This window comes from Oncorhynchus mykiss, chromosome 2 (genome assembly GCF_057628025.1).
Source record: "Oncorhynchus mykiss isolate SJ-2025 chromosome 2, ASM5762802v1, whole genome shotgun sequence".
In the NCBI taxonomy this organism is placed as follows: Eukaryota; Metazoa; Chordata; class Actinopteri; order Salmoniformes; family Salmonidae; genus Oncorhynchus; species Oncorhynchus mykiss.
Window position 1 is genome coordinate 69019530 of NC_143023.1, and position 17122 is coordinate 69036651.

Here is a 17122-nt window from a genome sequence, read left to right on the forward strand (position 1 = left end):
CAGATTTAAATACTAGGAGGAGAAATTAAGAAAGTGTTATCAGTATTTTTATTCCACAACATGGAATTCATCAAGGCATGAATGCGTTGTGACGTTCATAAGTGGCAATAAAATGCATTTCACAGAATTGACAATGTCATGTCACCCATTTATTTAAATTCATTATTAATTGACTACATTAATATTGAGATGACAGACAATAAAACTGTTACACAGCTAGTGGCGCTGACAGGTGCCACGGTTGCTGTTGTGAATGTACATTACAACTGGCAGGAAAGACAGTCTGCAGAGAACACATCTCCCCACAGTCCGGGAGGGGAAGTGAAACACAATGACATGGAAAAGGCCAATGAAATAGAGAGAAACAAGCAATGAACTGAAGCAGTTTACCGTTGAGTATTTTCATCGTTAGTTAAAGTGGGAGGAGAGGATGGAAGGAGGACTTTTACTATCTACCTCAGGACAGATCAGGTAGGATGTTGGGGGTAGCATCTTCGTACACCTATCAATCATTTGATCACCTAATCCTTCGACCACAGATCTTGCAGGGAGCCATCAAATTGTGCATGGATCAAAACCATGTCATCCTCCTTAAAATTGCAGATGCATCTTTCAGAGAAAGAGGGCTCTTGTATCTGCTTCCCTTTCTAACCTTTGGATGGGTGAATGTTTCTATATAATTTTCTGGAACGTCCAGTTCAGAGTCACAGAGAACAGAGCTGGAACATTCCAGTGGGGTTGGATCGTGGGATCTTTCCCCATAATCATTCACCACACCCCAGCCTCCTCTCTATTCGTTTTCACTCAGTTTAAGTTGGGCAAACTGGTTGGCCATCTGCAAAGCCTCCTCTATGCAGTGTGTGTTCCTGCCAGTTGCCTGGGCAGACATATCCTTGCCACCACCTTTGCCATCCATCAGAGGGCAGAGCTCCTGCACCCACTCACTGGCCTTCAGACCTCGGTTGGCCACATCCTGGTAGAGGAAAAAGTCAACAGATAAGATACTGTCCCAACAAAAATGTAAGGTTATTGCATTAAGCACACATAAGGAGCTAATCTGTGAATGGATGTAAACACACAGGTTGAGCACATGGCTTACCTGGGGCACCTGGCATAAACAGATGATCTTTCCAGCATCGTTGTCTACGGTGAAGAGCATAGCAGCAGTCTGGGGGGACTGGGTCTTCAGCAGCTTCAGAGACTCATTCAGAGCCTGGGACACAAAAATACACAGTGAAAGGGTTAGAAAATAGAAGTGGAATTAGACAAATGTCTGATTAGAATTTAGGGATAATCTGTGCCGTGGTGTGTTGTAATTCTCCACAGTGGTAGGGTTGGCTGTAGAGGAGAGAAAATGATGCTGTTACCTTGGCAGAGGCTCCGCTTTCCATCTCCATGACTACCAGCGGCTGGTTAGGGCTGCTGTCAATCATCTCCTTGGTCTTTTCAAGAACCTGGGGGAGGGGAGGCAGAGAGAATATAGAAATTAAAGACCAGCTGAACCAGAGAACATGAGGAAGACACCATTCATATAGAATGACCTGCATACTCCCCAACTACATAGTATATCAGTTTCTATGAAATGTAGTATACCTAAAAACATTTTTTTTAAATCTCCACCAACCCCCCATGTCTGGCCCCTCTCTCTTGCCCCCCCTAAACCCCCATGTCTGGCCCCTCTCTCGTACCCTTTTCTGGACATCAGCCTTGCTGGCGCGGTCCAGGTCATCCATGGTCTTCTTCAAGCCCTTCAGGGCTTCCCTCATCTTATCCTTCTGCCACTGGGAGATCACTGCCATGCCCAGAAACTGCAACACAGAACAGAGACATAGTAAGTAAACACACAGACGGACACGGCTCATTAAGGGCTGGATGTTCTGCGACAGCTCTCACCTCTGTCATGTCAGCGATTTCCTTCTGCACGTCTTTATTGGGGGCGGTCTGAACCTTCACCTTGTCCCCCAGAGCAGACAGAGACTGTCTCAGAGCATCTGCTTTCCTGTGGGCCTTAACAGAGCAGGGTGGGGAAGGGATTCAAGTTAGTCAGTTACCGTTGAGTAAATAGCGGTTATGAAAGAGTGATACCTATACCCATCATCACCCAGTGATTTGACTAAGAACCTGTAGTATAATGTAGAACACGAATGTCAAGCATCCAGTAATGGTTGGGAACCTTTGTCCTCTCACCTTCTGTGCTTCTGCTCCTGTCACTGCGACGATACGGCGGATTCCCTTGGCGATGGCCTCCTCTGACACGATGACAAAAGGTGCAGCATGGCCAGAGTTCCGCAAGTGCCTGAAGTTACAGATAGAATGTACAGAATACAACCGAGCAACAGACTCACAGTAAATTCTCAAACATCTCTGTATTTCTGAATCATGAGATATAATTATGTAAAGCAACGGCAAGGGGAGCTGTGTACTCACGTTCCTCCGCAGAACTCGATGGAGGTGCAGGAGCCGGCAGTGCTGCTGGGGTCAGCCAGGAGGTCAGCCACGGGGATGCCAATGGACACCACGCGCACCGGGTCAGGGTAGGTCTCATCAAACACAGCACGCAGACCCTGAATGGCTTTAGCTGCTGCCAGGGGGGTATCCATGGCATAGACAGGCTGTAGAGAGACAGAAAGAGCTGATGTCGTGACTTGGTAATACACGCTTGAAAACAGTGCATTCTGTGAGGAGGAGAAAAGGATGACAGGAGCCTTGGGGTGACAGTGTATAAAAGAAAACAGGAGACGATACAGAACGTTAAGGTGCAATAAGGCAAGGAAACAGTCAAGGAATAGTCAAATAGAACAATAGACAACAGGCCCTAGATCAATAACACCAGCAACCAAAGAGCTGCGTAAAAACAACACTTGATCAAACAGAAATTAACATACCACCCTACTCATACTTTCAGTGACCTATGACCTCTCACCTTTGCATCGCGGATCATTGTGCAGGCAATCTCCTCTGTGCGTCGCACCTCTTCTGTGCTCAGAGCACCTTTGGCGGTGAAGTCAAAGCGCAGGCGGTCAGGAGCCACCAGGGAGCCACGCTGGTCAGCCTCTCCCAAGACCTCCCTCAGGGCAAAGTTCAGGATGTGGGTGGCAGTGTGGTTACTCATGATGGGCCTACGACGAGCCTGGGGAGGGGGGGTTTGGACAGTAGAGATGTAATAACTTTTCAATATCAAGGCAGTTAAGAAAATATCACGAAATTGAGTCATTAAAATGTACTTTTGAGTGATGCATTACCTCATCCACATGCAGAATGACGTTATCTCCAACCTTCAAAGTGCCGTAAACCGTCCCTACATGCAGCACGTATCCACCCCGAACCTGAGTGTTCTTCACTGTGAACTCCATCCTCTGAGGAAGGGAGTAAATGTGGTGTGAGAGGGAGACAGAGAATTACATTACAGTCATTTAGCAGAGGGACTTAGAGGAGCAATTAGGATTAAGTGCCTTGCTCAAGGGCACATCGACAGACATTACACCGAGTGGGGATTCGAACCAGCGACCTTCCACCTACTGGCCTAACGCTCTTAACCGCTAGGCTACCTGCTGCCAACATTCATGTCTAATATGGCTTTTACAGCTGGCCGGTCTGTCCTCTCTGTAGGTCCTTACATCATCTACAGAGTCGTCCTCTCTCAGCATGTAGCCCTCGTCGAAGCTCTGTCCTCCCTGCTCCGCATAGAACGAAGTCTTGTCCAGCAGAACCCCACACTCCTGCCCTGTCGTCACCTCATCCACAAAGGCACGCTCCCTCCTCAGAGCCAGCACCGTGCTCACAGCCTGCTCAAACACTGGGAAAATCACAGAGAAATATACAGGGATTAAAACAGACACAAGCAAGAAAGCGATTTGAATAAATACCAAGCAAACCATCTTTCTGAGTTGGTTAATAAAACTGAGCTGATTTTATTTGTGTGTCTCACCATATTTGCCGCTGTCGTCAGCACTGTAGCTGTACTTGAGTACGTCGTCAGTAGCAGCGATGCCTTTGTTGCGAAGGTCCTCGATGGCATAGATGTCCAGCATGATGTGGTCCTCATCCCCAGAGCCCTTCCCCTGGGACTTAACCTGAGTGGGAGGGACATGGATGAGACAGCCCAATCCACGTTCTATTTACATTCAATAAACTTTCAACTAACTTTACACCCATGATGAATCAGTCATTCATTATGTGGAAACATCATACTCATTATTTAGATAGAAAGCCAAATGGCATGTTTAGCCCTGATATCATATGACCTTATTGAAGTGATTTGGCCCTTCACTCAACATGGAATGGAGCTTTTCAGTACGAATTAACACTGCAAGTAATGGAGCTGTAATGTATTGTAAATACCGATTTATCTAATAAGCAGAACAAGGCACTTGTCACTTACAGTGCAATACTGACAGAGGAAAGCATTCAAGTCTGTAGACATTCACAAAGCAGTACATTTCCCACCTCCACAGGCAAATTCAAAAATCCACATCAACTCCCTGCCAATCCAAGGCTCCATCTTTTCTACTGGTCACCATTTCTCTACTCTCACCTGGGCAGCCTTCTTCTCCTCCTCAAAAGCAGCAACATCCACCATCATCCCCCTCTCCTCAGCAATTAGGGCAGTGAGATCCAGGGGGAAACCGTATGTGTCATACAGCAACCAGGCGGTGTCACCTTCACAGGGAGAGAAGAGAAAAAGGGTTTTAAAAAAGCATTTTGTTTTGACAACAAGGTAAATGTTTCTAATTAATCCAATTTGCTAATGTAGCCCTTCAGTACCAGGGATGGTCTTGCTGTCTCCCAGACTCTGGATCTTTCTGTCCAGGATCTTTCGCCCCCTGCTGAGTGTCTTGAGGAACTGCTCCTCTTCCTCGTTGATGATGTCCTTTACCATGTCTGGGTCTTTCTTCAACTCAGGGAAGGCATCGCCCTGGAGAGGGAAAGGGGATACCTAGTCAGATGCACAACTGAAATGTATCTTCCACATTTACCCCAACCCATTTAACCCAACCCAATTAGGTTGGTGCGGGTTGCTGCTCTAAATCACTGTCAACCGCCCTGGGAGCAGTTGTTGTTGGGAGTTAACTGCCTTGCTCAAGGCCAGAATGACAGATTTTTCCACCTTCAAGGAGACAGCAGAGGAAAACAGGAAAGGACGAAGACAGAAGGAGAGATGGTGAATAACATGAAAAGTGGGATGACTTTCTTACCAGGGACTCTACAACCACGTCAACTAGGGTAGCAAAGAAGCCTTTTTGAGCACCCAGCTTCTCGTGAGAGTACCTCACAGCACGACGCAGGATCCTCCTCAACACATATCTGAACACACAGAGGGAGAAGGTTAAAATGTGCACATTAAGAGATTGATGTTCACACAAACATAGGCCAAAGACAGTCAGCCAGACAGTTAAAAGGGCTCACCCTCTTCCTGTGTTGTCTGGCCTGCCACCGTCAGAGAGGGCGATGGTGATGGTGCGGGCGTGGTCAGCCAGGACACGGTAGGCCATGTCAATGCCATCTACGTCCTCAACACCAACCTTTCCTGTGTAGTCCCTGGCTCCTGTACCCTGTTCAGAACAACCACAATGGTACTGTCAGACAGGTCATTCAGAGAACCCAGAGAGTAATGGTAAATAGTGTTTGGTAGTGGTGCTTGCCTTCTGGATGGCCTGGAAGTAGGGGATGAAAAGGTCTGTGTCGTAGTTGGACATCTTATTCTGCAGCACAGAGACCAGACGCTCCAGACCCATGCCTGTATCAATGCTCTTCTTAGGCAGGGGCTTCAGCTCTGTCTCAGACTCCCTGGTGGGGGAGGAACAGGTTCAGCCAGATCCTGCATCTACGCACATCTGCATTACACAGGACTTGAATTGAACACAATATTCTTATTCGTTTCAGAAAACTAGGCGTATCACTACTTTACAGGACATACATTTGAAAGTAAAAAGATTTATCAAAATATATGGCAGAAATGCCTTCTGGAACATGGGAACTTTCATGTGCCTTAAACTTGTATGCCATCTTAAATACGAATACAATTGTAAAATTAGATGCCTAGTTGGTTTTGCCTTGAAAAAACCCCACCTGTCTCCGGATTACATCTTCAAACTAAGGGAAACCATGGAATCCGTGACAGAGTCTAGGTAGCTACATTTTGATATATTATGTTTCTCATTTTGTCAAAAGTTGTTTTCATTTCAAGTTAAAGCATACTGTTAGCTAGATAGCTAATGTTAGCTGGCTGCTCGCTAGCTAACATTACGTCTATGATCTATGTAGTAATATTATTCGTATTGCTAGTTATAGCCTAATTTTAGCTACCTGTAGATTCATAAAGTTTGGATTATGGTTCATTATTTAGCTAGCTACATGTCTAAACCAAAAAGACTCCACTATGCAAGTAACCATTTCACTGTACGGTTTACAGCTTCTGTATCCTGTGCATGGGACAAAAAAAGAACGACCTGCACCAAAGTCAAATTAGGACATAACGTTAGGCCAACGAGTGTCCAAGTTTTTTTTTTTTATTCTCAGGGAGAATGACCTGCTTTTATTTTGTCACACTCTCAACCGTAAGCTATTTTCTGTAATTAGCTCACCAATTAACTTGTAAATAATGATTGTTGGGGGAGTAGAGGTCGACCGAGTTTTCATAACAATCGGAAATCATTTTTTGGGGACGCGACAGAACGACAGATTTTACGCAAATGCAGTAAGCCAAGGTAAGTTGGTAGCTAGTATTAAACTTACCTTATAAAAAACAATCAATCAACGACTGTCGTTATTCCAATGTGTACTTAACCATAAACATCAATGCCTTTCTTAAAATCAATACACAAGTATATATTTTAAATCTGCATATTCAGCTAAAATAAATCCAGGTTAGCAGGCAATATTAACCAGGGGAAATTGTGTCACCTCTTGCGGTCATTGCACGCAGTCAGGGTATATGCAACAGTTTGGGCAGCCTGGCTCATTGCAAACTAATTTGCCAGAATTTTACGTAATTAGGACATAACATTGAAGGTTGTGCAATGTAACAGGAATATTTAAACTCATGGATGCCACCCGTTGGATAAAATACGGAACGGAATAAACGTTTTGTTTTCGAGGTGATAGTTTCCGGATTTGACCTAAGGCTCGTTTTTCTGTGTGTTTATTATAGTTAAGTCTATGATTTGATAGAGCAGTCTGGCTGAGGGGTGGTAGGCAGCAGCAGGCTCGTAATAGTCAAAGGTATATGGTTTAGAGAGAAATAGCAGACCTGTTATAATTCCTGTAATAACTTGCGGCTGAACTTGAAAGTGGTTCCTTCGTTATTTTACCGTTCATGTCTTCCGTAGAGAATGTCTTGATCTACTTAAAATAAGGTCTGTGTTTCGTGCTTAAACCACCTCAGCGTTTTGATACCCGTGTAAATCTCACTAGGATAAGGTAACGTTTGTCAACATATTTTCATAAATCCACTCGACAAAAAAAATGATCGTCGCTTATATTTAGTCAATATTGATCAGAGTTACCTTGTCCTATGGATATCTACACAGTTATAAAATTGGCAAGGTGGTGTAAGCCTACACGAAACAGACCTTATTTTAAGTGAATCTAAAAATATGAAGGAACCGCTTTTCAGATTTTGCTAGAAGGTAGTCAATTCTTACCATGCCCATTATTAAAATAGGATTTCCTCCATATAGAAATTACAGTTTTTGTTTTCAACATTCATCACAGGTAACTTACTCTATTTTTATTCAAACAGTTGAGAGTATGTCTCCTAAGCAGACTTCAGTATCATTGTTACTTCAGAGCTGTGTGTATGTGTGTGTTTTACAGATGGCAGAGAAAAGCAGAGCACCAGTGTGGGACTATTACATGGAATTGGCACCAGGGAAAGCAAGGTGACTTATTTGTGATAAAGATGAAAGCATGGGGACAGCAACAGCTAAATCAAAAATACCACCAACCTGTGGAATCACCTTAAAAACACCCATAATATGCATTAAGTTAAAATAAGTGTTCATTCACTATTGTTGCAATTGTCATTATTACAAAAATGTGTGTGTGTGTGTGTGTGTGTGTGTGTGTGTGTATATATACTGTATATATATATATATACTGTATATATATATATATACTGTATATGTATGTATATACTGTATATATATATATATATATATATATATATATATATATATATATATATATATATATACATACATACATACATACATACATACATACATACATACATACATACATACATACATACATACATACATACATACATACATACATACATACATATATATATATATATATATATATATATATATATATATATATATATATATATATATATATATATATACATACATACATATATATAGGCCAATTAATCGGTATCGGCTTTTTTGTCCTCCACTAATCGTTATCGGCGTTGAAAAATCATAATCGGTCGACCTCTAGTTGGGAGTTCATTTTCCTGTAAAGTTAAGACGTTGTCAGGTATAGGATATGGTCATTATTAGAACTGGCTAGTCAACTAACTTAACTTTACTAGCTAGCTTACAAGCTAGAAACTAACAAAAATATTGTTCAGAAAGTTGCCTGGTTTGCTAGATTGACATACAGTGCATTCGGAAAGTATTCAGACCCAGTGACTTCCACATTTTGTTACGTTACAGCCTTATTCTAAAATTGATTTTTTTATTTTTTTTTTATTAAAAATAATTCCCTCAATCTCCACACAATTCCCCATAATGACGAAGCGAAAACATGTTATAATTTTTCTAGTGTATAAAAAAATAAAACATTACATTTACACAAGTATTCAGACCCTTCACTCAGTACTTTGTTGAAGCACCTTTGGCTGCGATTATAACCTTGAGTGTTCTTTGGCACAATCTTGGCACACCTGTATTTAGGGAGTTACTCCCATTCTTCTCAACCTCTGTCAGGTTGGATGGGGAGTGTCGCTGCACAGCTATTTTCAGGTCTCTCCAGAGATGTTCGATCGGGTTCAAGTCCGGGATATGGCTGGGCCACTCAAGGACATTCAGAGACTTGTCCCGAAGCCACTCCTGCGTTGCCTTGGCTGTGTGCTTAGGGTCATTGTCCTGTTGGAAGGTGAACCTTCATCCCAGTCTGAGATCCTGAGTGCTCTGCAGCAGGTTTTCATCCAGGATCTCTCTGTTCTTTGCTCCGTTCATCTTTCCTTCAATCCTGACTAGTCTACCACTCCCTGCCGCTGAAAAACAATCCCACAGCATGATGCTGCCCCAACCATGCTTCACCGTAGGGATGGTGCCAGGTTTCCTCCAGATGTGACGTTTGGCATTCAGGCAAAAAAAAAAGAGTTCAATCTTGGTTTCATCAGACCAGAGAATCTTGTTAGGAGAGTCCTTTAGGTGCCTTTTGGTAAACTCCAAGCGAGCTGTCATGTGCCTTTTACTGAGGAGTGGCTTCCGTCTGTCCACTCTACCATAAAGGCCTGATTGGTGGAATGCTACGGAGATGGATATCCTTCTGGAAGGTTCTCCCATCTCCACAGAGGAACTCTGGAGCTCTGTCAGAGTGACCATCGGGCTCTAGGTCACCTCCCAGACCAAGGCCCTTCTCCACTGATTGCTCAGTTTGGACGGGCGGCCAGCTCTAGGAAAGGGTCTTGGTGGTTCCAAACTTCTTCATTTAAAAATAATGGAGGCCACTATGTTTTTGGGGACCTTCAATGCTGCAGATATTTTTTAGTACCCTTCCCCTGATCTGTGCCTCTACACAATCCTGTCTCAAAGCTCTACGGACAATTCATCCGACCTCATGGCTTGGTTTTTGCTCTGACACGCACTGTCAACAAAGGGACCTTTATATAGACAGGTGTGTGCCTTTCCAAATGAAGTCCAATCAATTGAATTTACCACAGGTTGACTCCAATCAAGTTGTAGAAACATCAAGGATGATCAATGAAAACAGGATGCACCAGAGCTCAATTTTGAGTCTCATGGCAGAGGGCCTGAACATGTTAGTAAAGAAGGTATGTTATTTTAACAAATTTGCAAAAAAAAATTAAAACCGGTTCACTTTTTTATTATGGTATGTGTAGATTTGAGATGTTTTTATTTATTTAATCCATTTTAGAATAAGGCTGTAATGTAACAACATGTGGAAAAAGTCAAGTGGTCTGAATACTTTCCCAAATTCACTGTATGCTAAATTCGCTTTTAAACAGATGGGTTTATTGGCTTTAAAATACACCAGTTAAGCTATTTTGGACCACCAGGCTGCTGATGTCATGCAGACTGTCGTTTTTGTGTTTATACTCTTTCATAACGACAAGTTTGATGTTGCATGACAATAGAATGTTCATGATGTCACTGCGACAACTGTATACAGACAGGCGTGTCGATAGATGTAGTATAAACCAGCGTTTAGTCTTGAAATCTTTGGTTGTACACTACAGTACTCACCGTTTAGCACATGGACTCACAAGTGAATCCTTAAAGAGATGGGTGAGGCTTAAGAAGCTGGAATGTTGCTAAATAGGTGTAGACAAAGATCTCTCCAGTAGGTGAACCAAAACATTCAAAGACAATTTTCTCAAAAGTAAAGTAACAAGTTTATCAACTTTCAAAGCAGAATTACTTTCCCATTGTTCCTCAACTATAGTGTATGATATACCATTTTCTAGCTCTGAGTCTACTTTTATCCAAAAAAACACCATTCAAATTTTGCTACATGAGACCCAATCAAGTCAGTCGGTCACATATTTTACAGCTATTTATAAATTAATTACCTGTTGTACTGGATGAACACCAGGTTCCAAATCTCCAGCACATTGGGGTCGTCCATATTGACCAGGTGGGCTGCATCTCTCCCCCCGATGCGGTCAAAGTGGATCTCACTGCAGGGCCCACAAGGACCTGTGTCCCCCATCTCCCAGAAGTTATCCTTCATGCTGCCGGGTATAATACGAGCCTCGTCCATTCTGTCACCCAGGGAGGAGACACAGGTAAAACAGGGGTGTATTCATTAGTCATATTCCCTTAGAAAAAAAATGTTCAACAAAAACTAAAGGTTCTATTGGATAAATTCATGTAAGGTCCCTGTTTGGTACCGTTTGCTTCAATTTGGTTCCTAAAGTAAACGCTAAATGGTTTCCATTGCACATTACGAAAAGTTTTGCAATGGAATCCAACTAATAAATCCTTCCCAGGTGAGACTCAGAAGAGAGAGGTTACAGTAGGAGCAGGTTGGGAGGGAACACGAGCACAGAGCAAGAACATGACTGTTCTCACAAGACTGTTTTTGTAACCAGCTAAGTGGCGTCTAGAGGTTCGAAAAGGGAACAGTACCCTGAGAGAATTATCACCAACACATAGTGTTAATGACCACAATAACAAGAATAGAAAGAGTGCAGCCTATTTCTATCATTCAGGTAGATTTGGATATATAATGGCCTTATTCAATCTGACAAGAATTTCCTACTCCTGAAATTCACTTACCCGAGGTCCAGCCATATCTGTTTACACTCCAGATCTGGATCCAGCCCAGCTTCTTCATGACCCCCGAAGTAGGTTACGTACAGACGCTCGATAGGAATCCCAAATTCCTTAGTCAGCAGCTCCAGGGCCATCGTACAAGCAAGGTGCTGCAGGGAGAGGAGTCAGCAGGAAAGGAAATAAGAGATATATAATCAATTAATCTTCCCAACATGCAAACACTATCTTGAGAGACTTGTTAAAATGTTGCAACGTCATTACAGATGACTACCACCGTATCTAACATCCGGTCTCCATGACTTACTTTAAAGTAGTCTCCGAAGGACCAGGAGCCCAGCATCTCAAAGAAGGTGTGGTGGTACACGTCCTTGCCCACATCATCCAGGTCATTGTGCTTGCCCCCAGCGCGGATGCACTTCTGTGTGTTAGCTGCACGCTTGAGTCTGGCCATGGGGTGGGACGGATCAATGGTGTTCAGGAAGATAGGTTTGAACTGGAAGGGGAGGTTGGATAGGTGGACAAAGAGAGAGGGTGGGTAAGAAATAGCGTTAAATTGGGATGAGTATACTTCAAAGTCTATTCTTTCCGTGCAACTGAAAAAGCTTCAAATATGGACAGAATGTGTGAGTTTAGGAAACATATTTTTAAGAACAATACCCTTCCAGAGGGTATTATTCCACTGTGCTAAGATACATCCACTGAGTTGAGGCTTTAATTAGCCAATAGAGCCACACTCTCTATAGACCTGCAGGGGAGAAGTATGGGGAAGGGATAGTATTGCTGCATACCTGGTTCATGCCAGGGGAGAAGTATGGGGGAAGGGATAGTATTGCTGCATACCTGGTTCATGCCAGGGGAGAAGTATGGGGAAGGGATAGTATTGCTGCATACCTGGTTCATGCCAGGGGAGAAGTATGGGGGAAGGGATAGTATTGCTGCATACCTGGTTCATGCCAGGGGAGAAGTATGGGGGAAGGGATAGTATTGCTGCATACCTGGTTCATGCCAGGGGAGAAGTATGGGGGAAGGGATAGTATTGCTGCATACCTGGTTCATGCCAGGGGAGAAGTATGGGGGAAGGGATAGTATTGCTGCATACCTAGTTCATGCCAGGGGAGAAGTATGGGGGAAGGGATAGTATTGCTGCATACCTGGTTCATGCCAGGGGAGAAGTATGGGGAAGGGATAGTATTGCTGCATACCTGGTTCATGCCAGGGGAGAAGTATGGGGGAAGGGATAGTATTGCTACATACCTGGTTCATGCCAGGGGAGAAGTATGGGGGAAGGGATAGTATTGCTGCGTACCTGGTTCATGCCAGGGGAGAAGTATGGGGGAAGGGATAGTATTGCTGCATACCTGGTTCATGCCAGGGGAGAAGTATGGGGAAGGGATAGTATTGCTGCGTACCTGGTTCATGCCAGGGGAGAAGTATGGGGAAGGGATAGTATTGCTGCGTACCTGGTTCATGCCAGGGGAGAAGTATGGGGAAGGGATAGTATTGCTGCGTACCTGGTTCATGCCAGGGGAAAAGTATGGGGGAAGGGACAGTATTGCTGCGTACCTGGTTCATGCCAGCATTAGCGAAGAGCAGTGTGGGGTCATCCAAAGGTATGGTGGCGGATGAGTGGACATACTGGTGTTCATGGCAACGGAAGAAGTCGATGAACTTCTCCCGGATCTGAGCAGCAGGCAGCAAAGAGTCCATTCTGAAAGGACTGACGATCACACAGACAGTGGAAAAACAGTTAGGAATGCCGGTGAGGGAGAAGGTATCGGTAGGCAGGCCCAAATACTGTAGGTAACAAACTAAAGTTGCAATTAAATTATTCTGTGTCCTTGCTTCCACTGGAATAGCAAGCAAATGGAAACATGGGTTTTGCTTCTTTTTTGGGGGGCAAACTGAATATCAGCTTCAACCAAATTCATGTGAAAACCATGTTTACTTTAGAGCACATCCCTGACTGGACCTATAAAACACTAATTGCAGCTGCCTTCCACATCATTGGATAGGCATATGCAGCATGTTTATGACAAGTTTGGCCCCAGGGTCTGTCTAGGCCTTAGACCCATTATCTTCACCAATGTTGAAGCTTCATTGCAGGCCTGGCTGGAAGGCAAGATAAGATCCCACATGAACACAACACTCCTCTTTGTATGACTACCTTTAAAGCAATTTCCTGTCCCTCCCCTGAGGTAGGATTTTCATTTAGCTTCCATGTGTCTCCTCTGGGGGTTAACAGCCAATGGCATGTACTGGTCTAGCCCTTGATCATGACTCTCAGTTCCATTACATATATGAGTAATTGGATGAAATAGTATTCTGTATGGGGGAGTTCTGTTCAGAGCCCCAAAGCATAAGGACCTTCTCTTTCATATCAGCCAGAAATAAAATAATAACATTTTTTTTTTAAAAGGTTCAATTGATTCCCACAATGCCATATCTCCATGTTACAGTGCTTGTTTAGAGAAAACTGATGGAAGCCAAAACCTGTGCTAATTAGCTATCTTACATGCTCCTAACACCTGTGTGTAAAGACTGGTGGACACTACACGGCTTTCAAAATCCTAACATCGCTAAGCCTCTTACATTAAACGACCGTCTTTCCAGTGGTTTTTGTGTGTGTGGCCAACATAGCGGTGCGCACACTAAACGCTGTGGCACCGCTGGTGGTCACACACTACAAGATTTTTCACATGGTCGAAGCCACGCCCTCCCGCGAAATAATGACGTAATTCGATTGAACGCAGCTACAAACTGTCGCTCAAAGCAACCTTAAACGTTCAGTAAGACTTTAAAAATATATTACATAAATAAATAACATTAAACCTGTTTAAAATATAGGGACGTCTGACTGCTCAAAGACGAGAACCATAGCCCTCAGATTGCGTATTGGACTCGATTACATTAAAAGACTGTCAATTACGGTCGCCAACTACATCGGTATTTTGTCTTCGATCTCAAGTGTCTGGGACAGCTAAATCGTGGCCAAAATCGTGTAGTGTACACCGGCTTTAAGTCGGGAAGTGTATAGCGGAAGTTTAGTTTCGTCAGATGGAGGCATCCATAGCTGTATTGACCTGTGCAAAACTGCTACAGTATGTTTATCTTTTTTAATTGAAGGATTACTTATTGCTGATGAAAGGGCCATATGCTTCGAAAGCTGTGTCATTGGCGATGATTGACAATACTAAACCTTAACGTAGCGTCGGGTTGTAGTTCATACCAGCCAGTCGTGGGCAAAGCTAATGCTGAAAACTGTAGGGAGAAGGAAAAACGCCGCCTAGAGTTTGAGCTAGTCCCGGTCCTGACAACCGAGTTAACGACCGCCCGCACGGTCTTGTTTATTATTATTTTTACAGCAAGCTCATCCTGCAATTGTAACCGATGCTAAAATGAGGCGGTTACATTGAGTCATTCCACGTCTCCCTTTGCAAATTCGTTGACTAGCAATACATTCGTTCTTAATGGTTAGCTAGCTAGCCAGCCCATATAGGTAACTAGCTAAATAGTTAGCTAATGGGGATAACTTTAAACCCAGCTAGTTAATACCATAGTAAGGCATAATCCAACGGTGTATGAATAATTGCCATTCTCATTTCTCAAGTCATTAATTAAAACGTCAGCTATACGCGACATTCGAACGAATTAAGTAGCTATATTAGACATAAATCCGCCGTTTTAACCATTTTAACAATGACAGACACCATTAACTGTACTCCTATCAATTAAACATTTCCCATACTCACAAAGTTTATCTTTATTTTATTTCTGTCACCTCTCGCACTGACACCCCACGCTGGCACAATCAAAATGAAATGCAGTGCTCCCGCATTTACACTGCCACTATTGGTTGGACAGAATAGTCACTGCATTGGTACTCAGTTTCTATTGGCTATAATTTACTGTCAATCATTGCCAAACCCGCGACCGCACTTGCGCGAACTGCTATCGATGGCTGATGCAATAGAAATGTATATTTATTTTCTCTTATAGAGCAATATGTAGATTGGAAATTAATAATGTATATTCCCTGAAGTATTATTAGAATGCATGTACTGTATTCTATACACTGTGGAATTTTTTTTTGTTTAATTTCTGTACTCCAGTCCAGCAAGTGACAGGTGAGTAGATGTGTGAGGAGGAACTACAAGCACAATGTGATGGCCGGGGAAGATATTTGGTGACGCACACACGGTACCATGTGATCTAATCGAGCATACAGTCATCGAGCAACCGGAACAGAAAAAGCAGTTAGCAATAACTAGTATTTGGACAAATACAGCACGCGGCCCAAGTAAGTAACATTTTTGGAAGAACTATTCCCCGACCATGCCGACTGATACAAAAAGGGTACGTGGCCCAGAAGTGTCTCAAAGTCCATCTCTCTTTCTGTGTAAAAACGCGGTAAAGAAGTCCACCGCTTCCAACGACGCCAGGGTAGATGGCAGGCAGCGTGGTAAAGTGGATGTCCGTTCAGTTTTTGTCCGATGTGGGCTGATAAGTCAAGCCAAAGGTTCAGCTTACATTGAAGCTGGGAACACGAAGCTCATCTGCTGTGTGTATGGACCCAGAGAGACTGAGCGCAAGGATGAGACCGATATGAAATCCGGAAGACTGATTACTGACATGAGATTTGCCCCATTCTCTTGTCGAGAGAGAGGCTCGTGGATTCAAGGTAGTGATGAAAAGGATCTGTCACTGATGCTGTTGGAGAGCCTGAGGCCAGGAGTGTGCTTGCAGAAGTATCCTCGCTCTCAGATTGAAGTAAATGTAATGGTCCTTGAAAACGACGGCGCCGTCCTGGCACATGCAGTCACCTGTGCGTCAATGGCGCTGGTGGACGCAGGTATAGAGATGTACGATCTGGTTCTTGGATGCTCAATCCGTCAGGAAGGTGCCACATACCTTATCGACCCTACCTTTCTGGAGGAAAATGGATACAACTTGGCCTCAGGATCCAGGGAGAATTTGGGAAGCCTGACAGTTGCATTTCTGCCCAGTCTGAACCAGATTTCTGGACTACAATCGGATGGCGAGATGGGCGAGGACACCCTGACTGGGGGTGTGCGCACATGCATTGAGGGGTGTTTCAAACTCTACCCTGTCATTCAGCAAGCACTGTCCAAGGCAGTACGAAGAAAAGCACCACCATCAGAGAGCTGAAAGACTGAAATGTGTTGCAGCATGATGATCTCTAGTTCAGGCAACTGATCGTCTAGGCTTGATGTGCATTCCTGGTAATACACCTGTGTCCCCTGTGGACTGGCTCGTACATAAAGCATCCTCCAATCAGGCTGTGAAGGCATCATTTTTCTCAACTAGCTTTAATGGTGACAAGGCCTTTTACCACAACCATTTTCTTATTATTGGACAAATTACGATGTTGCACACTTTTTGGCTGAACGTGGATTGGTCTGAAAATGGTGTTTCATAAAGAAAGAACGCATATTTCCCCCTTTTTTTTGATCCACTTCTCACCATTAAAGCTAGTTAAGGAGGAAAATTATGCCTTTGCAGCCTGAGGATGCTTTATGTATGAGCAGGTCCATGGGGGACACGAGTGTATTACTGGGAATGCACATCAAGCCATGATAGTGCAGTTCTAGCACACTATCGACTGCCTAGGTTAGATTAAAAAATAT

The 17122-nt window shown here is 43.6% G+C and overlaps 2 protein-coding genes across 2 annotated transcripts; one reads left to right on the forward strand and one right to left on the reverse strand.

Moving 5' to 3' along the window:
- Positions 1–31: 31 nt before the first annotated feature.
- aars1 (alanyl-tRNA synthetase 1) lies at positions 32–15671 on the reverse strand. Its single transcript, XM_021569882.3, has 21 exons — positions 15227–15671; positions 13041–13194; positions 11782–11970; positions 11481–11626; positions 10772–10963; positions 5643–5787; positions 5407–5552; positions 5196–5304; positions 4765–4915; positions 4535–4659; positions 3929–4073; positions 3618–3796; positions 3243–3356; positions 2924–3130; positions 2428–2612; positions 2188–2296; positions 1894–2007; positions 1689–1808; positions 1368–1454; positions 1100–1213; positions 32–973 (listed from the first exon to the last, which is right to left on the reverse strand). Exons 2-21 carry the CDS (start codon positions 13182–13184, stop codon positions 791–793), a joined length of 2904 nt encoding a protein of 967 aa, XP_021425557.1. The 5' UTR covers positions 13185–13194; positions 15227–15671; the 3' UTR covers positions 32–790.
- Positions 15672–15809: 138 nt separating this feature from the next.
- exosc6 (exosome component 6) lies at positions 15810–16781 on the forward strand. Its single transcript, XM_021569895.3, has one exon. The coding sequence runs from the start codon at positions 15810–15812 to the stop codon at positions 16641–16643; it is 834 nt and encodes a 277-aa protein (XP_021425570.2). The 3' UTR covers positions 16644–16781.
- Positions 16782–17122: the final 341 nt, after the last annotated feature.

Bases quoted from the DNA above. Each gene is read 5' to 3' on its own strand.
- aars1 (XM_021569882.3), bottom strand. From the start codon at position 13,184: ATGGACTCTTTGCTGCCTGCTGCTCAGATCCGGGAGAAGTTCATCGAC. The intron at 5,788-10,771 runs GTAATTAATTTA...CTCCCCCACCAG, and splicing joins GTGTTCATCCAGTACAACAG to GGAGTCTGAGACAGAGCTGA. The intron at 5,553-5,642 runs GCAAGCACCACT...TGTTCTGAACAG, and splicing joins ACTTCCAGGCCATCCAGAAG to GGTACAGGAGCCAGGGACTA.
- exosc6 (XM_021569895.3), top strand. From the start codon at position 15,810: ATGCCGACTGATACAAAAAGGGTACGTGGCCCAGAAGTGTCTCAAAGT.